This window comes from Melanerpes formicivorus, unplaced genomic scaffold, assembly GCF_026170545.1.
Source record: "Melanerpes formicivorus ecotype bairdi unplaced genomic scaffold, bMelFor1.0.p_v2 SCAF_79, whole genome shotgun sequence".
In the NCBI taxonomy this organism is placed as follows: Eukaryota; Metazoa; Chordata; class Aves; order Piciformes; family Picidae; genus Melanerpes; species Melanerpes formicivorus.
The window spans coordinates 2,174,440-2,197,033 of NW_027142431.1; the positions used below are offsets into that span (position 1 = coordinate 2,174,440).

At 50.9% G+C, this 22,594-nt stretch overlaps 1 protein-coding gene across 1 annotated transcript in view; it reads left to right on the forward strand.

Annotated features, from left to right (window-relative positions):
- Nucleotides 1-13,086, forward strand: part of LAPTM4B (lysosomal protein transmembrane 4 beta) — a 60,011-nt gene extending 46,925 nt beyond the window's left edge. The window contains exons 6-7 of the mRNA XM_068164316.1: nt 3,774-3,869; nt 10,544-13,086. Of these exons, the coding sequence (XP_068020417.1) occupies nt 3,774-3,869; nt 10,544-10,693 (246 nt within the window). The 3' untranslated portion in view covers nt 10,694-13,086. The remainder of the gene's footprint in view (nt 1-3,773; nt 3,870-10,543) is intronic.
- Nucleotides 13,087-22,594: the final 9,508 nt, after the last annotated feature.

The window sequence follows — 22,594 nt, forward strand, 5'->3', positions numbered from 1 at the left end:
GCACAGTACCTGGGTGTTGGGAGCTACTGAACCACTTATTCTTGCTCCCAATTCATAGTGGCCATTTCTGGACCTCTGGAAGGCATGCAGCTCCCCATGGCTGTGCCTTTACTCCCCTCCTTCCAGCAGCCTCTGGCACAGCTGCACAATGCACAGCTCGGGCTGCAGAGCCAACCCAACCCTCCTTTGGGCTTCAGCTGGCTCCAGAAGCCTTTTGCTCTCTCCATTTGATAGTCTAAAGCATTGTCAAAGTGTATAGCCACTTCCATTCATCCACGGGCTATATGATGCCATAAAGAAGGAGCAGGCTTACTGGATTCCAGCCAGCTTGGCCCCGGTGGGGGGGCAAAAAACCTCCTCTTAATCTGCAAGAGAGCCATCAGTGAGTCATGTGGCATCCTGGAAAGCACACAGTGTGTGGCAGCTCTGGCTGGAGAGGAAGCACAGGGCAGCTCAGAAGGATAAGAGGCTTTTGGAAGGTCACCAGTGCAAGTGAGTCACAAAGCTGTGAGTCACTCAGTGAGACACAGATGCAAATCCAGGCAGCGCTGGCAGCTCCGTTCCTGTGCGCTGGGTTTGCTAAAGAATGGCTGTGCAGAACCTCCCAAGGGAAAAGATGAAGTTGGTCACTACCAAGACACACTGTTCTCCTGGTCACTCTTGGGTCTGGCTGCATGGGACGCAGAAAGCTCCAGGAGAAGCTGCTTAGTCCCACCAGCCTGGTCCCTGGCATGCTGAGCATCTGATTCTTGCCCCCTCCTACACACACACCTGTTACTGCATCCTCTTTTCCTTCCAGTCACTTTGCTCATCTCTGATGGCCAAACTAGAATCTCTCCTGCTCATAAAGGAGAAGATTCACAGAGTGAAGTGGGTTGGAAGGGACTCTCAGAGGGCATCTTGTCGCTACAGTTGGCAGGGGCACCTCCAACTAAATCAGGCTGCCCAAGGACACTGCTGCTGCCAACTACAGCAGGCTGCACAGGGACACTGCAAGTCTCATCTTGAATGTCCCCAGGGTCAGGGCCTCAACCACATCCCTGGGCAGCCTGTTCCAGTGTTTCACCACTCTCACTGTGCAGAACTTCCTCCTGATGGCCAACCTGAATCTGCCCTGCTCCAGTTTCAAACCATTGCCCCTCATCCTATCCCCACAGCCCTTCTCAGCAGTCCCTCCACAGCCTTCCTGTAGGTCCCCTTCAGCTCTAAGGGGATATAGCATTAAGGTTTGCCCAGAGTCTTCTCTTCTCCAGGCTGAACAACCCCAGCTCCCTGAGCCTGTCTTCATAGCAGCCTTCTGATCATCTTGGTGGCCTCCTCTGGACCCTCTTCAGCAGGTCCATGTCTCTCTAGTGTTGGGGTTGTGATGTGAGCATGTCTCCGAAGTACTTTACTGTAAGTGGAGACAACTAGTTGTGTGCCAGGCAGCTGTCCGAACCAGAGCCAAGTTAGGTCCAAGAAAAAAACCCAAATGAACAAACAAAACCAACAGTGAAGGACCAAGGGAAAAAACACAGTGCAGCTCTATATCCTGCAGTGGGATTATTGCTGCAATAACAGTGCCTTTGATTTATAAACAAATAACAAAGATGAAGCATTTGTAATACCAGTTAAAAGGTCATCAATAACTTCAGGTAAAAACTCTCCCTGCAGCCCTTGCTTAAATCTCTCTCTCCAGCCCTTGGTTAAAAACTTTCTCCCCAGCCCTTGGTCAAAAACTCTCTCTCCAGCCCTTGGTTAAAAACTCTCTCTCCAGCCCTTGGTCAAAAACCCTCTCTCCAGCCCTTGGTTAAAAACTCTCTCTCCAGCCCTTGGTGTAAATGCTCTCTCCAGCCCTTGGTTAAAACTCTCTCTCCAGATCTTGGTTAAAAACTCTCTCTCCAGCCCTTAGTGTAAATGCTCTCTCCAGCCCTTGGTTAAAAACTCTCTCTGCAGCCCTTAGTCAATAACTCTCTCTCCAGCCCTTGGTTAAAAACTCTCTCTGCAGCCCTTAGTCAATAACTCTCTCTCCAGCCCTTGGTTAAAAACTTTCTCCCCAGCCCTTGGTCAAAAACTCTCTCTCCAGCCCTTGCTTAAATCTCTCTCTCCATCCCTTGGTTAAAAACTCTCTCTGCAGCCCTTGGTCAAAAACTCTCTCTCCAGCCCTTGCTTAAATCTCTCTCTCCATCCCTTGGTTAAAAACTCTCTCTGCAGCCCTTGTTTAAAAACTTTCTCCCCAGCCCTTGGTTACAATCTCTCTCTCCAGCCCTTGGTTAAAAAATTTCTCTCCACCTCTCTGCAGCCCTTGGTAAAAACTCTCTCTCCACCTTTCTTATAAGCCCCTTTTACATATTAAAAGGCCACACTTGGTGGGTTGAAATTGCCTCCCAAAATAAAATGTGCCATCCCAGCTCAGCTGGAAAGCAAATGGAGCTCTGTCTACAGGCAAACTAAAATCTAGGGACATGAAATGCAATGAATATGCACCAAATATACAATATTTACATATATTAACAATTTATAAGCAACTCAAGAACCCCCCTGGACAAAAAACAGGGGATTACCAACAGCTTTTCCCCTCTTGATTCTCTTTCCACCCCCACCCTGTACAAGGGAAAAGAGAGAGAGAAGAGCAGAGAGGAGCTTGTTAGTACTTAGCCACAACAAGGAAAGGCTGCCAAGGTCAGCAAGCAACAGTAAGACCTCCCAGGAGCCTCCTCTTCTGAAGACTGAGCAGGCAGGGGTTGGTCTCTTCTCCCAGGCAACCAGCACCAGAACAAGAGGACACAGTCTCAAGCTGCGCCAGGGGAGGTTTAGGCTGGAGGTGAGGAAGAAATTCCTCACTGAAAGAGAGATTGGGCATTGGAATGTGCTGCCCATGGAGGTGGTGGAGTCACCATCCCTGGAGGTGTTTAGGAAGAGCCTGGATGAGGCTCTTGGTGCCATGGTTTAGTTGATTAGATGGTGTTGGGTGATAGGTTGGACTTGATGATCCCAAAGGTCTTTTCCAACCTGGTTAATTCTATTCCATTTCTCTTCTCTTCTCTTCTCTTCTCTTCTCTTCTCTTCTCTTCTCTTCTCTTCTCTTCTCTTCTCTTCTCTTCTCTTCTCTTCTCTTCTCTTCTCTTCTCTTCTCTTCTCTTCTCTTCTCTTCTCTTCTCTTCTCTTCTCTTCTCTTCTCTTCTCTTCTCTTCTCTTCTCTTCTCTTCTCTTCTCTTCCCTTCCCTTCCCTTCCCTTCCCTTCCCTTCCCTTCCCTTCCCTTCCCTTCCCTTCCCTTCCCTTCCCTTCCCTTCCCTTCCCTTCCCTTCCCTTCCCTTCCCTTCCCTTCCCTTCCCTTCCCTTCCCTTCCCTTCCCTTCCCTTCCCTTCCCTTCCCTTCCCTTCCCTTCCCTTCCCTTCCCTTCCCTTCCCTTCCCTTCCCTTCCCTTCCCTTCCCTTCCCTTCCCTTCCCTTCCCTTCCCTTCCCTTCCCTTCCCTTCCCTTCCCTTCCCTTCCCTTCCCTTCCCTTCCCTTCCCTTCCCTTCCCTTCCCTTCCCTTCCCTTCCCTTCCCTTCCCTTCCCTTCCCTTCCCTTCCCTTCCCTTCCCTTCCCTTCCCTTCCCTTCCCCCAGCATGAGGAGCAGTGCTGCACACACTTCACACCCAGCCCCCACTGTCCCGTGCTGCTTCCATCAGCCTCTTTTTCATATTCCTGTAAGAACAGAAATGGCCTAGGAGTGAAAAAAAAACCCAACCACCACCCCCTTGTGTGTGGTTTGTTTTGTGCAGAGGGCAATGACTGCCTTTCCTTTGCAGGGTTACTTGATCAGCTGCGTGTGGAACTGTTACCGCTACATCACCAGCAGGAACAACTCGGACGTCCTGGTCTACATCACCACCAATGACACCGCGGTAAGGCTGCTGGGCCACCAGCCCCTCCACTTCACAGCATCACTCCTCAGCCAGCCAGATCCATTCCTTTGACAGCCCTCATCTGTAGAAATGTCTGAGGGCCGGGGGTCAGGAAGGAAGGGAGAGGGACAGGCTCTGCTCAGTTGCACCCTGGGACGGGACAAGGAGCAATGGATGGAAACTACAGCACAGGAGGTTGCACCTCAACATGAGGAGGAACTTCTTTAGTGTAAGGGTCAGGGGAGGTTTAGTCTGGATCTTATGAAGAAGTTCTTCCCAGAAAGAGAGATTGGCCATTGGAATGTGCTGCCCAGGGTAGTGGTGTCACCATCACTGGAGGTATCACAGTATCACAGTATCACTGAGGTTGGAAGAGACCTCGAAGATCATGGAGTCCAACCTGTCACCACAGACCTCATGACTAGAGGTGTTTAGGAAGAGACTGGATGGGATGCTTGGTGCCATGGTTTAGTTGATTAGATGGTGCTGGGTGATAGGTTGGACTTGATGATCTCAAAGGTCTTTTCCAACCTGGTTAATTCTATTCTATTCAGAGCACTGGAACAGGCTACCCAGGGAGGTTGTGGAGTCTCCTTTCCTGGAGACTTTCCAGCCCTGTCTAGATGTGTTCCTGTGTGACCTGCACTAGACTTTATGCTCCTGCTCTGGCAGGGGAGTTGGACTTGAAGGTCTCTGGAGGTCCCTTCCAGCACCCTAGGATCCTGTGATCTGTTGGTCATATTAACAGAATCATAGAACCACAGAATGTTAGGGGCTGGAAGGGACCTCCAGAGATCATCCAATCCAACACTCCTGCCAAAGCAGTATTACGCAGGGCAGGTCACACAGGAACACATCCGGGTGGGTTTGGAAAGTCTCCAGAGAAGGAGACTCACAACCTCTCTGGGCAGCCTGCTCCAGGGCTCTGCCACCCTCACAGTAAAGACATTTCTCCTCATGTTGAGGTAGAACTTGAGATTCAACAGACTGGTGAGCTATAGTTATAAATTGACAGCTTCACAGATTGCATTGGGTTGGAAGGGCATCCTGTCCAACCCCCCTGCACTCAGCAGGGACACCTCCAACTACAGCAGGCTGCCCAGGGCCACACCAGTCTGAGCTTGAATGTCTCCAGTTACAGGGCCTCAACCACATCCCTGGGCAGCCTGTTCCAGTGTTTCACCACTCTCACTGTGCAGAACTTCCTCCTGATGCCCAACTTCAATCTCCGCTCCCCCAGCTTCCAACCCACTGCAATCTGTCAGTCCCTGAGTGTTTTTCCAATACTTTTCTCCTCTCACCTTCTGGAGGTATCTGCAGGACATTTTGTCATGGCAGTAAGGTGACTTCCCTACAGTGAACCACAGTAACCAGAAGATGACTTTCTCTACTTTCCCAGTCTGGGGTTGCTTTTCAAGCACACAGTGGATGAAGATTCATTTTCTACACTGGTTTAAGCTTGACAGTGGTACCATGGAAATGTTTGTCCAGTCTGGATCAAACTGGCAGCATTCAAGTGGGGAAGGGATAACCCAGAGTCAGCCATTTCATTCTGTGGAGCTCCTCTGTGCTCTTGGACAGCCAAAGGATTTCAGTTTGTTTATTTTTTAACTCTCACTGGAGTCAGTCCATGGAAGTTTCATCTCTGGTCCTGCTGCCAGTGGGGATAAGATGTAAAGCCATAAATCTCCTCTCAAAGTGGGATTTAGATCCCAATGTACATTAGCAAATTGCCCCAGTGGAGCCTGTCTGGCACACATTTATCCACAATGGTTAAGAAGTTCCTTGTCCCTTCAATGCAGATACATTCCTTCTGTGGACATGGCATCGACTGAGTAGCCTCCAATTAATCTGTCAACACTTTTGCTTGCTCTCTTGTTTCTCAAATCAAACTGTTTGAGAAGTGCAGAGTTAGGTCTTCCTTTCCTGCTGGATGTCTCCCTCTACTCTGCCCTGCTGGGGCCACATCTGGAATATTGTGTCCAGTTCTGGGCCCCTCAGTTCAGGAAGGACCTCAGGGAACTGCTTGAGACAGCCCAGCACAGAGCCACAAAGCTGCTGAAAGCAGTGGAGCTGCTCCAGGGCTCTGCCACCCTCACAGGGAAAAAGTTTTCCCTTCTGTTCCTGTGGCACTTTCTCTGCTCCAGCTTGCCCCCAGTGCCCCTTGTCCTGTCCTTGGACATCCCTGAGCAGAGCCTGGCTCCATCCTCCCCACACTGCCCTGCACATCTATATCACCAGCAATGAGGTCACCCTCAGGCTCCTCTGCTCCAAGCTCCAACCCCCAGCTCCCTCAGCCTGTGCTCACAGGGAGATGTTCCACTGCCTGCAGCAGCTTTGTGGCTCTGTGCTGGACTCTCTCAAGCAGTTCCCTGAGATCCTTCTTGAAGTGAGGGGCCAGAACTTGGCACTGAGTAGTAGCCATAAATACAGGTTAAAGTGGGTGAATACCACAAATGGATACCCTGGAATGACTCACTCTGAATCCTCCTCAGGGCCTCCAGCTGAGTCCAGGCAGAGGAGTTCTGACCTTCCCTATTGGAAACTGTCTGATAAAACCCATATGAGGGAAAGTAAGGGAAACAGGAGGCAGAGAAGAGGAAGAAGAATTAGGGGCAAGAGCAAAAAGGATGTGAACAAAACCAGCCAATGCTGAAGCTAAGGGGGTGTTTAGTGACCATTTGCAGCAGCCTACAGGAGACCTGAGAGGGTGGCTTAAAGGCTGGATTCACTTTTCTGCAGAGCTGCATTTGTGAACATTCCCAGAGCAATGTCTTCAGAGAACCTTCAAAGGGCTGAGGCTCCACGTGCACACCAGCATCCACCCCTTGCTAATGTGCATGTCCAACATGTGAGCTTCATTCTGTTTGAGCTTCAGCTGCAGAACAGTGTCATGACAGTCTGCTTCTGCCAACAAACAGCTGCTCAGCTGCTCCAGCTTCTCATATTCTACCTGCAGTGAAGTCATGTTCCTTGGCACTTGTCCTTTAATCTTAGCAAACAGATTGTGTGTGCATATATGTATATGTATAAACTAACCTTCCCATCTTGGTCACAGCTTCACAGACTGCATCAGGTTGGAAGGGACCCTCCAAGGGCAGCTTAGCCAACCCCCCTGCACTCAGCAGGGACACCTCCAGCTACAGCAGGCTGCACAGGGATACTGCAAGTCTCATCTTGAATGTCTCCAGGGTCAGGGCCTCAACCACATCCCTGGGCAGCCTGTTCCAGTGTTTCACCACTCTCACTGTGCAGAACTTCCTCCTGATGGCCAACCTGAATCTGCCCCTGCTCCAGTTTCAAACCCTTGCCCCTCGTCCTATCCCCACAGGACCTTCTGAGCAGTCCCCCCCCAGCTTTCCTGTAGGTCCCCTTCAGATACTGAAATTAAGCTCTAAGGTCTGCCCAGAGCCTTCTCCAGGCTGAACACCCAAAGTGTCACCCTGTCCCCGTAGCAGAGGTGCTCCAGCTCTCTGAGCATCCAGCTCTGGACCTGGTCCAGCAGGTCCATGTCTCTGTTGTGCTGGGAGCCCCAGAGCTGGAACAGCACTGCAGGTGAGGTCTCCCCAGAGCAGAGTTCCCTCTCTCCATCTCTGGCCACACTGCTTTGGATGCAGCCCAGGCTGCCATTGGCCTTCTGGGCTGCCAGTGCCCATTGCTGGCTCCTGCCCAGCTTCTCAACCACCAGCACCCCCAAGTCCTTTTCTGTTGGGTTGCTCTCAATTTCATCATCCCCCAGGCTGGGCAGAGGGTTGCTCTGACCTAGGGGCAGGACCTTGCATTTTGCCTTATTGACCCTCATGAGATTCTCCTCAGCTCATTGCCAAACCTCTCCAGCTCCCTTTGGGTGGCACCTGTCCTGCCCTTCAGACTTATCAACCACCCCAGCTGCCTTGATGAGTGGGATACATGGTGTAATCATCAGAGGAAGCAATGTCACGAAGAGATGTGACTTAGTAATTAACAAATCCATCCAAATATTCTTCCTCTGTCACAGTCTCACACAGGGCTCCCTTCAACACATCAACCATTGGTTATACAGAGCCCAAGCACAATGCAGGTCTGCAGTGCTGGTGATGTGCAGGCAAAGACCCCCCCTGAGAGAGCCTGAGCTCATCTAGCAAGGGCTGGCTTTGAAAAGCATGAAGGGAAACTTGCAAAGCTAGACATGTCCTGGCCACACAAACCCACCGTGCACAATGAGAGAGGCAGCAGGAGAGGCCTGGCCAAGATGTCTGTGGCCTGAGGTGGGTTACCCCTTCATGCCTTTGGAAGCTAATGGCACCAGCACGCTGGAGGACTGCTGTGAGGCTGCACAGAAAGGAAAAAGACAACAGCTTCCTGAATGCAATTACCTTCCCACCCAAGGGTAGGCACAGTCTGGCCATAGATATCGCTGTCCTTGCAAGAGACACATTGATCTCTCTGCAACAGATCCATTTAGACCTCTGCAACAGATCCATTTATCCCTCTGCAACAGATGCATGTATCCCTCTGCAACAGATGCATGTATCCCTCTGCAACAGATGCATGCATCCCTCTGCAACAGATGCATGTATCCCTCTGCAACAGATGCATGTATCCCTCTGCAACAGATGCATGTATCCCTCTGCAACAGATGCATGTATCCCTCTACAGTAGATCCATTTATCCCTCTGCAACAGATGCATGTATCCCTCTGCAACAGATGCATGTATCCCTCTACAGTAGATCCATTTAGCCCTCTGCTATAGATCCATTTATCCCTCTGCAACAGATCCATTTATCCTTCTACAATAGATCAATTTATCCCTCTGCAACAGATGCATGTATCCCTCTACAGTAGATCCATTTATCCTTCTGCAGTAGATCCATTTATCCCTCTACAGTAGATCCATTTATCCCTCTACAATAGATCCATTTATCCCTCTACAGTAGATCCATTTATCCCTCTGCAACAGATCCATTTATCCCTCTACAGTAGATCCATTTATCCCTCTACAGTAGATCCATTTATCCCTCTGCAACAGATCCATTTATCCCTCTACAGTAGATCCATTTATCCCTCTACAATAGATCCATTTTTCCCTCTACAGTAGATCCATTTATCCCTCTGCAACAGATCCATTTATCCCTCTGCAACAGATCCATTTATCCCTCTACAGTAGATCCATTTATCCCTCTACAATAGATCCATTTATCCCTCTACAGTAGATCCATTTATCCCTCTGCAACAGATCCATTTATCCCTCTACAGTAGATCCATTTATCACTCTGTAACAGATCCATTTATCCCTCTACAGTAGATCCATTTATCCCTCTGCAACAGATCCATTTATCCCTCTACAGTAGATCCATTTATCCCTCTGCAACAGATCCATTTATCCCTCTGCAACAGATCCATTTATCCCTCTACAGTAGATCCATTTATCCCTCTACAATAGATCCATTTATCCCTCTACAGTAGATCCATTTATCCCTCTGCAACAGATCCATTTATCCCTCTACAGTAGATCCATTTATCACTCTGTAACAGATCCATTTATCCCTCTACAGTAGATCCATTTATCCCTCTGCAACAGATCCATTTATCCCTCTGCAGTAGATCCATTTATCCCTCTACAATAGATCCATTTATCCCTCTGCTATAGATCCATTTATCCCTCTACAGTAGATCCATTTATCCCTCTGCAACAGATCCATTTATCCCTCTACAGTAGATCCATTTATCCCTCTACAATAGATCCATTTATCCCTCTGCAGTAGATCCATTTATCCCTCTACAATAGATCCATTTATCCCTCTACAGGAGATCCATTTATCCCTCTACAATAGATCCATTTATCCCTCTGCAGGATATCCATTTATCCCTCTGCTATAGATCCATTTATCCCTCCACTACAGATCCATTTAGCCCTCTGCAAGGGATCCATTTATCCCTCTCCAATAGATCCACTTCCACCTCTGCAGTACATCCATGTATCCCTCCACAACAGATCCATCTATGCCTCTGCAACTATACACTTCCCCTCTGCAACAGATCCGTTCACCCCTCTGCAGTGTAAAGATTTATCCCTCTGCCTGGAGGGCTGCCAACGTTGTGCTGCTTCACTGCAGAAATCCATCAAATTTCTTACAGTGTCTTGCAGAGCTGGTGGCTTGGAACAAGCCATCAGGGGAGACCTAAGAGCAGCCTGCCAGTACCTGAAGGGGGCTGCAAGAAGGCTGCAGAGGGACTGTTTGCAAAGGCCTGCAGGGACAGGATGAGAGACAATGGCTTGAAATTAAAGAAGAGCAAATTTAGATTGGATGTGAGGAACAAGTTCTGCACCAGGAGGGTGGTGGAACACTGCAACAGGTTGCCCAGGGAGGTGGTTGAGGCTCCATCCCTGGAGATATTCAAGGTGAGGCTGGACAGGGCTCTGATCTAGTTGAGGATGTCCCTGCTGACTGCAGAGGGGGTTGGACTGGGTGAGCTTTGGAGGGCCCCTCCCAGCCCAAAGCATTCTGTGATGCTGTGAACTCCAAGCTAGCACTGTTTACTTTCCTAACTGTTCTGCTTCTGCTCTACTAGTTTACCCTGTTGTTCTTTTTTCCTTAGGACAAAGCCTAGAGGCTTTTCTTGTCTCTAAATCACTCCAGCTGGCTTCTCTTTAAAAAGAACCCTTTCTTATTTGCTTTCCTCTTTCCTGCAGGTCCTGCTGCCACCATATGATGATCCTGTGAATGGAGCTGCTGCTAAAGATCCACCCCCCCCCTTATGTGTCAGCCTAAGTGAAGAGAGTGCTGTGTACCTAGGGAGGAGGATAGCTTTACTCTGTGCAGACACTGGAGCAATAGTTTGATAAGTTCACTTCCAAGAGATGACCTCTGGGGGTTATTCTTTGCTGTTTTGCTGACACAAGGAAACCTGAATTGTACAATGTAAACCCTGTAGCTAGTTTTAATAATTGGCTGCACCTGCAGTAGTGTTTCAGAACCTAGTGCCCTACTTTCAGAGCATTCCTGGGTAGCATTCAGGTTACAGTAGTCACTTGAGGAGCTTTTATTTTGCCACCACGTCTGACAGGCAGTGTTAGAGAAGGTAGAACTTTGCATTCTCAGGCAGGTTCAGAGTGTAACTTTTGAACATCCAAAGCATTGCAAATGTGTTTCTCAGATGCCCACTTTCACCTTCAGAATACAGATCAAGTCCTCCTCTCCCCCCTTCCCCCCCAAATAATATCATATTCCACTTCATCCCTGTTCTGCAAGAATTTATTAAGTCATTATGCTGCAAAGGATGATGACTGCAATAAGAATCACACAATGTGAGGGGTTGGAAGGGACCTCCAGAGATCATCCAGTCCACCCCCCCTGCCACAGCAGGGTCACCCAGGGCAGGTCACACAGGAACACATCCAGGTGGGGTTGGAAAGTCTCCAGAGCAGGAGACTCCACAACCTCTCTGGGCAGCCTGCTCCAGGGCTCTGACACCCTCACAGGGAAAAAGTTTTCCCTTCTGTTCCTGTGGCACCTCCTCTGCTCCAGCTTGCCCCCAGTGCCCCTTGTGCTGTCCTTGGACATCCCTGAGCAGAGCCTGGCTCCATCCTCCCCACACTGCCCTGCACATCTTTATCACCATCCATGAGGGCACCCTCAGGCTCCTCTGCTCCAAGCCCCAGCTCCCTCAGCCTGTCCTCACAGGGAGATGTTCCACTGCCTGCAGCAGCTTTGTGGCTCTGTGCTGGACTCTCTCAAGCAGTTCCCTGAGGTCCTTCTTGAAGTGAGGGGCCCAGAACTGGACACAAAATTCCAGATGCAGGCTCAGCAGGGCAGAGTAGAACGAGTCTTATGCAGTATTCTCATCAACCTGCCTGATGGGAAACTGATTTAATGGGGAAGAATAAGTATGGGAAAGGGGAGTAGACAAAGCACCTTGAGATGTTGTATCAAGCCAGAACCTGTGGTCTGCATGGACTCACTTTGTCCCAGCCATCAACCATCTCAGCCCTCAATACAAAATAGAGTTCTTCCCAACTTCTGGTCATTTCCTTGCCCTGCCTCCACAACCTTTCTTCCTCCCCACCAGCTTCCCCCAAAGCATTTTGAGGTCCCCAAATCCCTGCTTTTCCTGTCCCATGGTGACACAACTGCCTCTTTCACACTTTACCTGCAGTTCTTCTCCCACTGCTCTGTGCCTGTAAATATTGCAACCTCCTACTGATTGTGAGCTCAACCATTGCAGGTGGGAAACTCCTGCATGGACCTTCCTGCAGCATCAGCAGCCCTGTTCTGAGTGGTTCTCCTACACATCAGTGTGGGGAGTTTAGATTTACTGTAGGACTGGACTGGTTGTGCTGAGAATCTGTCTCAAGGGCCTCCTCCACCCCTGACTACTTGTGTGGGGTGGACATTTCCCCCCCCAGAGAAGTGCCTCCTGCACGTGTGACTGCTTTGTGGTTGGTGAAGGTTCTACTTCTAGCTGAAAGGGAACAGGAAAAGGCAATCTGTGTCTCTACCTCTCATTGTTTCCCCCTGTGTTGTCTCCTCTGCACTTGGGGGGATAGAACAGGCTGAAGCTAGGCTGATGCCATTGCACCCTGTGCCACACGAAGGGCAGCGCAGAGCTGAGCCACAGCTTGGAGGGGCACCAGAAGAAGCCAAGGTGCTGTGTCTCCTGTGACTGGGCAGGCATCTGAGTCCCCACATTCCCTAAGGGGGATGCCTGTTCTTCCCCTCAGCACACTGACCCCACTCTGCAGACTGAAGAGCAGTGGAGCTTGTCCTGCTCTTTTTTTTTTTGCTGGAAAAGAGCTTTCCAGGGGAACAGAGGACCAGCAGCTTCTTTTCATGGAGGTTGCCACTGTGACCTGTCCTTGCAGAGCCCAGGGGAGGAAGGGCCAGAATCTCTCTGCCTGTCCCCTGGGTCCCCATCTGCCTGTTGGAAGTTTATTTTAGAGTTCATCTGCTCTGAGGTGAAACTGAACAAAGCTTTTGCCCTGAGGTCCATCCATGGATGGCTGTCACAGTCCTCTTGCTTCCTAAGAACATCTCCCCATGTGATTATCTCGTTACAGTTATCTTCAGGCATTACTCTGAGTCTGGGGGTTGGGCTGGCTGGGCTTCTGAGCCTCATTTTCTTTCATTCTTGACAGATCTGTGAAGGATTTTAAACAACCATGTTTGAGACAAGCTGGCTGTAAATACATCCCATCTGTGTATACAAACCTCTCTTCAATAAAAGCCTCTTTCCTCATGTTTGCTGCTGCTTTTCCATGCAAAACCGTACCCAAACTCCATTAGAATAGAATAATTACAACAGAATTAAGCAGGCTGGAAAAGACCTTGGAGATCATCAAGTCCAACCTATCACCCAACACCATCTAATCAACTAAACCATGGCACCAAGTGCCTCATCCAGGCTCTTCCTAAACACCTCCAGTGATGGTGACTCCACCACCTCCCTGAGCAGCACATCCCAATGACCAATCTCTCTTGCTGGGAAGAACTTCTTCCTAACCTGCAGCCTAAACCCCCTCTGGCACAGCTTGAGACTGTGTCCTCTTGTTCTGGTGCTGCTTGCCTGGGAGAAGAGACCAACCCCCACCTGGCTACAACCTCCCTTCAGGGAGTTGCAGAGAGCAAGAAGGTCTCCCCTGAGCCTCCTCTTCTCCAGGCTAAGCAACCCCAGCTCCCTCAGCCTCTCCTCACAGGGCTGTGCTCCAGACCCCTCCCCAGCTTTGTTGCCCTTCTCTGGACACCTTCCAGCATCTCAACATCTTTCTTAAACTGAGGAGCCCAGAACTGGACACAGGACTCAAGGTGTGGCCTAACCAGTGCAGTGTACAGGGGCAGAATGACTTCCCTGCTCCTGCTGGCCATGCTGTTCCTGATGCAGATGCAGTCCAGGATGCCATTGGCCTTCTTGGCCACCTGGGCACACTGCTGGCTCATGTTCAGCTGCTGTCAACCAGTCCCCCCAGGTTCCTTTCTGCCTGGCTGCTCTCCAGCTGCTCTGTCTGAAGCCTGCCCAATCAGCCTGATGTGGCAGGATATTCCCTGTGAACAACCTAAACAGTCCTTCAGTCCCCTCTCCAGTCCCCTCCTCCGTGCTGCACAGACGAAGAGCAGAACAGAAAGCTCTGAACGGTACAATAAGCACAAGAGTTGAAGCTCTGCTGCAGCATGCAGACCTGAGATGTGTGTGACACAGAACAGAAACATCCTGAGCTGCACTGGAAAATTCACAGCTTCACAGATTGCATCAGGTTGGAAGGGACCCTCCAAGGGCAGCTTGGCCACCCCCCCTGCACCCAGCAGGGACACCTCCAACTAGAGCAGGCTGCACAGGGCCACAGGCAGTCTGAGCTTGACTGTCTCCAGGGTCAGGGCCTCAACCACATCCCTGGGCAGCCTGTTCCAGTATTTCACCACTCTCACTGTGCAGAACTTCCTCCTGATGGCCAACCTGAATCTGCCCTGCTCCAGTTTCAAACCCTTGCCCCTCATCCTATCCCCACAGCCCTTCTGAGCAGTCCCCCTCCAGCTTTCCTGTAGGTCCCCTTCAGATATTGAAATGCAGCTCTAAGGTCTGCCCAGAGCTGAACAGTCCCACTTCTTGCAGCCTGTCTCCACAGCTGAGGTTCTCCAGCCCTCTGAGCATCTTGGTGGCCTCCCCTGGACCTGGTCCAGTAGGTCCATGTCTCCCTTGTGTGGAGGCCCTAGAGCTGGACAAAAGTGAGGGCTCAGGCAGGTGAGATCTCCCCAGAGCAGAGCAGAGGGGCAGGATCCCCTCTCTCCATCTCTGGCCACTCTGCTTTTGATGCAGCCCAGGCTGCCATTGGCTTTCTGGGCTGCCAGTGCCCATTGCTGGCTCCTGCCCAGCTTCTCCCCCACCAGCACCCCCAAGTCCTTCTCTGCAGGGCTGCTCTCAATCTCCTCATCCCCCAGCCTGGACAGATATCAAGGGTTGCCCTGACCTAGGTGCAGGACCTTGCACTTTGCCTTATTGAACCTCATGAGATTCTCCTCAGCTCACCTCTGCAGCCTGTCCAGGTCCCTCTGGATAGCACCCATCCTGTCCTCCAGTCTGGGGCTTATTTTTGTCCACATCATTGCATGGATAGTGTTACACTAACTCACATGAAATTCCTGTAGGCTTCAGCTTGTCTCACTAAAGAATCAAGACTCCTTCACACCCCCATGCATGCCTAAGTGCAAGCACAAGTGGCCTGCCAGCACTCCTAATGCCTTCTGGATTTGGTCCAGCCCTGGGCAGGGGGATTATGGTGTTAAACCCATGACATTCCTGCAAATAATGGAGACAAACAGCTGGGTAGGAAGGAGCAGATAATGCAAGATAGGTTCAGCTCTGCTGACACATCAGAGGATCCAAGTGAGAGATGAGTTCACAGAATCACAGAATGGTCTGGGCTGGAAGGGACCTCCAAAGGTCATCTGCCCCAAGCCCCTCTGCAGTCAGCAGGGACATCCTCCACTAGATCAGGTTGCTCAGAGCCCTGTTGAGCCTCACCTTGGAATATCTCCAGGGATGGAGCCTCAGCCACCTCCCTGGGCAACCTGTTCCAGTGTTCCACCACCCTCATGGTGCAGAACTTCTTCCTAACATCCAATCTAAATCTGCTCTGCTCTAGTTTGGAGCCATTGTCCCTCATCCTGTCCCTGCAGGCCTTTGCAAACAGTCCCTCTGCAGCCTTCTTGCAGCCCCCTTCAGGTACTGGCAGGCTGCTATTAGGTCTCCCTGGAGCCTTCTCTTCTGCAGCCTGAACACCCCCAGCTCCCTCAGCCTGTTGTAGCAGAGCTGCTCCAACCCCCTGATGATTTTTGTGGCCCTCCTCTGGAGCCTCTCCATCAGGTCCATGTCCTTCCTGTGCTGATGTCTCCAGAGCTGGACTCTGTACTCCAGGTGAGGTCTCACCCCGGCACAGTGAGCTCCCTTGCTCCCACTGGAGAAGGAGATCCTCTGGGTAACACAGACTCCAGATGCAGAGTTTTTATCCTCACTTGCTGAATTTGTTCTCCAGGCCCATGGCTAATCCAGGGGAATTCACAGCACAGCTTTTCCATAATTCATTTTTAATAGTCAGTCATCTGTGACACAGAAACCCATTAAAATCCTGGCTCCTGAAGTTCCTCTGCCTGGGGAACAGCTTGCTCCTAGCAGTGCTTTTTTTGTTCCTCACTATCCCTTGCATTTGTTTCCCCCTCTTTCTCCCAGATATTAGGAGCATTTCCTTACTCAACTTTCATCCTGTTTTATCCTTTCCAAGTTCAAATGTAGCAGTAAATTAACATCAAGGGATGTTAAGGAGGAGCATCAGCAATCTGGAGCCAAAACCAGCAAGCGGAAACCTAAACCTTGGGGATTCCACACCTAAAAGTAGGTCCTTTGCTGAAGTCCTCTAATGGTTTTGATTGCCTGGTTTAAGGCATTTCAGCCTTCACAAAGTTTGAAGGCACCAATCCCCTTCCTCTCATCCCTGCCTGATGCTCTTATTTCTGCTGGAACACTGCAGCTTTGCTCTGGAGGTGTTTGCAGCCAGGCTGGATGTGGCTCTGGGCAGCCTGCTGTAGTGTGAGGTGTCCCTGCCAATGGCAGGGGATTGGAACTGGCTGAGCTTTGAGGTCCCTTCCAACCCTGACAATTCTGTGATTCTGTGAGCCCTCACCTGCAGTGCTGTGTCCAAATCTGGAGTCTTCCACACAGGAAGGACATGGACCTGATTGAGAGGCTCCAGAGGAGGCCACAAAAATGATCAGGGGGTTGGAGCACCTCTGCTATGAGGACAGGCTGAGGCAGCTGGAGGTGTTCAGCCTGGAGAAGAGAAGGGCCTGGGGGTGCCTTAGGGCCGCCTTCTAGTACCTGAAGGGATCCTACATGAAGGCTGCAAAGGTATTTTTCATAAGGGTTTGCCCTTCATGCAGGTCAAGGGATGGCATTCTACCCCTTTATTCTGCTCTGCTGGGACCCCACCTCCAATCCTACCACCAGTTCTGGGGTCTACATCATAAGGAGGACACAGAGCTGCTGGAGTGAGTCCAGAGGAGTCCACAAAGATGATCCAAGGACTGGAGCAGCTCTGCTGTGGGGACAGGCTGAGGGAGCTGGGGGTGTTCAGCCTGGAGAAGAGAAGGCTCCAGGGAGACCTAATAGCAGCCTGCCAGTACCTGAAGGAGGCTGTAAGAAGGCTGCAAAAGGAACTGTTTCCAAAGGCCTGCAGGGGCAGGATGAGGCAGAATGGTTTCAAACTAGAGCAGAGGAGATTTAGATTGGATGTTAGGAACAAGTTCTGCACCACAAGGGTGGTGGAACACTGCAACAGGTTGCCCAGGGAGGTGCTTGAGGCTCCATCCCTGGAGATATTCAAGGTGAGGCTCAACAGGGCTCTCAGCAACCTGATCTAGTGGAGGATGTCCCTGCTGACTGCAGAGGGGGTTGGACTAGAATTCTTTCAGGGAAGGGCTCTGGTATTTGTAACTGATGTCTCCACACCCATGGATGTGACCCAAAATGGCTCTGCAACTTGGCCAGATTTTCAGCTGAATAGCTCAGCAGGGTGTGGGAGTCAGATCTGTGACCTCCTGCCTGCAGCCTGTCTCTACCTCCAGCAGAATTAAGACACTGAGGCAAGAGGAGTGGGAAAGACCCCAGTGTCACTCAGCTGAAGCAGACAGAAAGTTATCTCAAAGCATGAAAAAAAACCCAAAAGCAAACAAAAGGCAATCCTGCAACTACCACCTAAAGCAGGAGCAACCAGAGGAGTTCAGTGAAGAGCTCCCAGGAAACTGAACCCAGGATTTTCCTTCTTCTCCTTCAGATTATTCAGCCCTGTCAACCAGGAGGGCATCCAGAACACCATGGAAGGTTTATCTTCTGCAGCCAGAGCTGGATTTAACTAATGAGCTTGAGCAGAGAACACAGGGTCACATGGGAGGCTGGATAAACAGCAAGGAGATGAATCAGGGCTGGCTGCTTGGCTTGCAAGAGGAGCTGGCTGGGCAGAGAGAGAGCTGTGGAGCTACTCTAAGAGAGGGAGCTGCAGCATGGAGCAGTCTCTGCAGCCATTTCAGAGGGCTTCTGTTTGCTCTTGGAGATCCACACGGGCAGCAACAGCAGGAATGAGCCACCCAAAGCTTTTTAGCTCAGAATCTGAGTTCCATTGCAGTACCTAAATGCATCCTTGCTAATAACTCTGCATATAAGCTCTCTGATTTGTATCAACCTTGCCCAAGTAGCCAAATGTTTCTGGGGGTTGGAGGAGCTGAGAGATATTTTGTTTTGCAGTTCCTTCTACTTCATCACCAGGAACACTGTGGGGTTGATCACCTGTAATTTTGAAGCTGTGTCCCACTCCAAAGAGCCCCATTTCAGGTTCCTTCGTGTCAGCAGAGGCAAGGAGGCAAATAGAGACAGAGGTCCAGCACTGATAGACTTCTAGCTTCAAATCATAGTCATAGAATGGTTTGGATTGGAAGAGACCTCCACAGGGTATCTAATCCAACCCCTTCTGCAGTCAGCAGGGGCATCCTCCACTAGATCAAAGTCCTCAGAGCCTTGTTGAGCCTAATCTTGATGAGGATAGGGCCCCAATCACTTCCCTGGGCAACCTGTTCCAGTGCTCCAGTACCCTCATGGTGCAGAACTTGTTCCTAACATCCAATCTAAATCTGCTCTGCTCTAGATTGAAGCCATTGCCCCTTGTCCTGTCCCTGCAGGCCTTTGCAAATAGTCTCTCTCCATCCTTCTTGCAGCCTCCCTCAGGTCCTGGCAGGCTGCTATTAGGTCTCCCTGGAGCCTTCACTTCTCCAGGCTGAACATCCCCAGCTCCCTCAGCCTCTCCTCACAGGGCTGTGCTCCAGACCCCAGGAGGGGGTTGGTCTCTTCTCCCAGGCAACCAGCACCAGAACAAGAGGACACAGTCTCAAGCTGTGTCAGGGGAGGTTTAGGCTGGAGGTGAGGAGAAATTTCTTCCCAGCAAGAGATATTGGCCATTGGAATGTGCTGCCCAGGGAGGTGGTGGAGTCCCCATCCCTGGAGGTGTTCAAGAGGGGATTGAATGTGGCACTTGGTGCCATGGTTTAGAAGTCAGGAGTTGTTGGGTGATAGGTTGGACTTGATGATCTTTGAGGTCTTTTCCAACCTCATTGATTCTATGATTCTGTGATTCCTTAACTCAAAAAGCATCTTTTATCAGAGCTGTGGATTAACATTTTTAGGCCTGAGGTATAACACAAGATTCAGAATTTCAGTGCTATAGACTCACTTGAGGGAAGAGGTCGAACCAGATCTTGACAGGCTTGAGGAGCAGGCCACTTCCAACTCCATGAGGCTCAACAAGTCAAAAAGCAAGGTCCTGCAGCTGGGTCAGGCCAAGCCCAGGCACAAATCCAGGCTGGGTGCAGAGTGGGTTGAGAGCAGCTCTGAAGAAAGAGACTTGGGGGTGTTGGGTGCTGAGCAGCTCCCCAGGAGCCAGCAGTGCCCTCATGCAGCCCAGCAGGCAGCTGTGTGCTGGGCTGCAGCCAGAGGAGTGTGGGCAGCAGGGCAAGAGAGGGAATTCTGCCCCTTGACTCTGCTCTGCTGAGACCCCACCTCCAATCCTGCCTCCAGTTCTGCTGTCCCCAGCAGAAGGACACAGAGCTGCTGGAGTGAGGCCAGAGGAGGCCACAAAGATGATCCAAGGGCTGGAGCAGCTCTGCTGTGAGAATAGGCTGAGGGAGCTGGGGGTGTTCAGCCTGGAGAAGGGAAGACTCTGGGGGGACCTTAGAGCTGCCTTCCAATAGCTGAAGGGATCCTAAAGGAAGGCTGCAGAGAGACTTTTCCTGAGGGTGTCCAGAGACAGGCCAAGGGGGAATTGTTTGAAGCTGAGGAAGAGCAGGGTTAGACTGGTAATTATGTTTAACACACCACCAGTGGTGCCCAGATCATTCACAAGCTCCCTGAAGATGTTCAGCCATCTGAGTCCCTCTGTGCACTCTTACTGCTCACCCAGGACAGAAAGCTGGCGCAAATCTGCTCCACACAAAAGGCAGAAGTGCCTCCTGATGTCTTTTGCAGGACAATCTGAGATGCAGCTTGGCTGTTGCTGAGTGCTGTTTGTAGAATGGCTTGGAGCATCTGCCCTGGGGTTGTGCCTGAAAGCAAGCACAGAGTGACCTGCACAAGGACTGGGAGTGCTGGTGGACAACAAGTTCTGCATGGGACAGCAATGTGCCCTGGGGGCCAAGGAGGCCAATGGGATCCTGGGCTGCATTCAGAGGAGTGTGTCCAGCAGAGCCAGGGAGGTTCTCCTCCCCCTCCACTCTGCCCTGAGGAGGCCCCATCTGGAATATTGCATCCAGCTCTGGGCTCCCCAGTTCAGGAGGGACAGGGATCTGATGGAGAGAGTCCAAGGGAGGGCTCCAAGGATGCTGAAGGGACTGCAGCACTGCCTGGGGAGGAGAGGCTGAGAGCCCTGGGGCTGTTTAGTCTGGAGAGGAGAAGACTGAGAGGGGATCTGATCAATGTCTATCAATATCTGAGGGGTGGGGGTCAGCAGGGAAGGGACAGGGACAGCCTCTGCTCACTTGTGCCCTGGGATAGGATAAGAGGCAATGGATGGGAACTACAGCACAAGACATTCCACCTCAATGTGAGGAGGAACTTCTTCATTGTGAGGGTGACAGAGCCCTGGAACAGGCTGCCCAGTGTGGTTGTGGAGTCTCCTTCCCTGGAGGCTTTCCACCCCTGTCTGGATGTGCTCCTGTGTGACCTGTGCTGGACCTGTTCCTGCTCTAGCAGAGAAGGGGGTGGACTGGAAGGTCCCTTCCAACCCCTAACACCCTGGGATCCTGTGACACACAGAGAGCCAGGCGACCCACTGCCCTTTCTCATCTGCCAAGGACCTCTGTACAGCCCTCACAGCAAGGACCAGATTCTGGTCTTGTGGGTGTTAGAACAGGATTGGCAACAAAGGAAATAAGCATCCAGATTGCCTTATGCACTTAGAATCATAGCATCTTAGAATCACAGAATTGTTTTGGCTGGAAAAGACCTCTAAGATCATCAAGTCCAAGTGTCAACCCAACACCATCATCTTTGTGGCCCTATGAAGTCACTGAGTCTTGCTTCTGCTGCTGCCATGTGGCAGGTGTTTCTTTCCTCACCAGCAGACACTGTGAAGTCTGGACAGTAACCACAAGCTATCAGACAATTCTACTGAGGAAGATGAAGAAAGGATGCAATCTTATTTCCCAGCTACTGATGGTTTATGAGGCTAATGTAAGCATCCATGGCTGTTGGCCCTGCACACAACCTTCCTTCCCTTCACCTGTGTGGCAAAGTGCTCCTAGCATGCAGCCCCCATGGCTCCAGGTGCAGTCCTGCCCCCATTCTCTCCTCTTTTTTTTCCAGGATCCCAAACATTCACTTAAAGCATTGAAACTAAAGAGCTAAAACTTCATCCCAGAGAAATGCACTCTTTATTTCCACATTAATTCAGACATGAAACCACAGAATCAGAGAACTGTCAGGGTTGGAAGGGACCTCAAGGATCAGCCAGTTCCAACCCCCCTACCATGGCCAGGGACACCTCACACTGCAGCAGCTTGCTCACAGCCACAGCCAGCCTGGCTGCAAACACCTCCAGGCAGGAGGCTTCCACCACCTCCCTGGGCAACCTGTGCCAGTCTCTCACCACCCTCATGGGGAACAACTTCTTCCTAACATCCATTCTCAATCTACCCATTTCTAGTTTTGCTCCATCCCCCCCAGTCCTATCACTCCCTGGCACCCTCAAAAGTCCCTCCCCAGCTTTCTTGGAGCCCCCTTCAGATCCTGCAAGGCCACAAGAAGGTCTCCTCGGAGCCTTCCAGACTGAGCAGCCCCAACTCTCTCAGTCTGTCTCCATGGCAGAGCAGCTCCAGCCCTCTGCTCATCCTCGTGGCCCTTCTCTGGACACCTTCCAGCACCTCCAGATCTGTTGTGTAGTAGAGGCTCCAGAACTGGATTCAGTACTCTGGGTGGGGTCTCAACCACCCAGGTAGCAACCAGAAAGATGGAAGTCTGCAATGGTACAGAGCCAGCAAAGCAAAGGAAACGGGCTGAACCGAGCCTGTGTCTTGGCTGGCCATGTATAGCAATGAGTTATTTGCCTGTTTCAGATGCCTTAATGATATGAAGTGATTCTTAGAATCAAGTACAGAGCCTGCCAAGATCCTAATCCCCAAACATGCGTAACTAAAACGCTTCAAAATCAACACAGAACTGTGGGAGAGAAGTTAAGGGCACACTCTTCACAAATCCATGGCTCTTCAGGCCCTTGGCTCTGCCTCAGTTCCCCAGGAGTTACATAAACACAATGAAGTGCATGAACTATGAGCAGTGAACAGAACCATGCAGTGTGTGTACCATCAGCCCATCACTGACACTCAGGTAAGGCTCTTCCTACAAGGCAGATGTAAACACATCTGGGTTTGGATCTTTACTGAGCTAAATTCCTGGGATTATGGAAAGTGACAGCTGAACAAAAAGGATCCAAGAAAGGATTTCAAAAAACCATAGAATGGGTTGGGTTGGAAGGGACCTCCAAAGGGCATCCAGTCCAACCCCCTCTGCAGTCAGCAGGGACATCCTCCACTAGATCAGGTTGCTCAGAGCCCTGTTGAGCCTCACCTTGAATACCTCCAGGGATGGAGCGTCAACTACCTCCCTGGGCTACCTGTTCCAGTAGCCTCATGGTTCAGAACCTGTTCCTCACAGCCAGTCT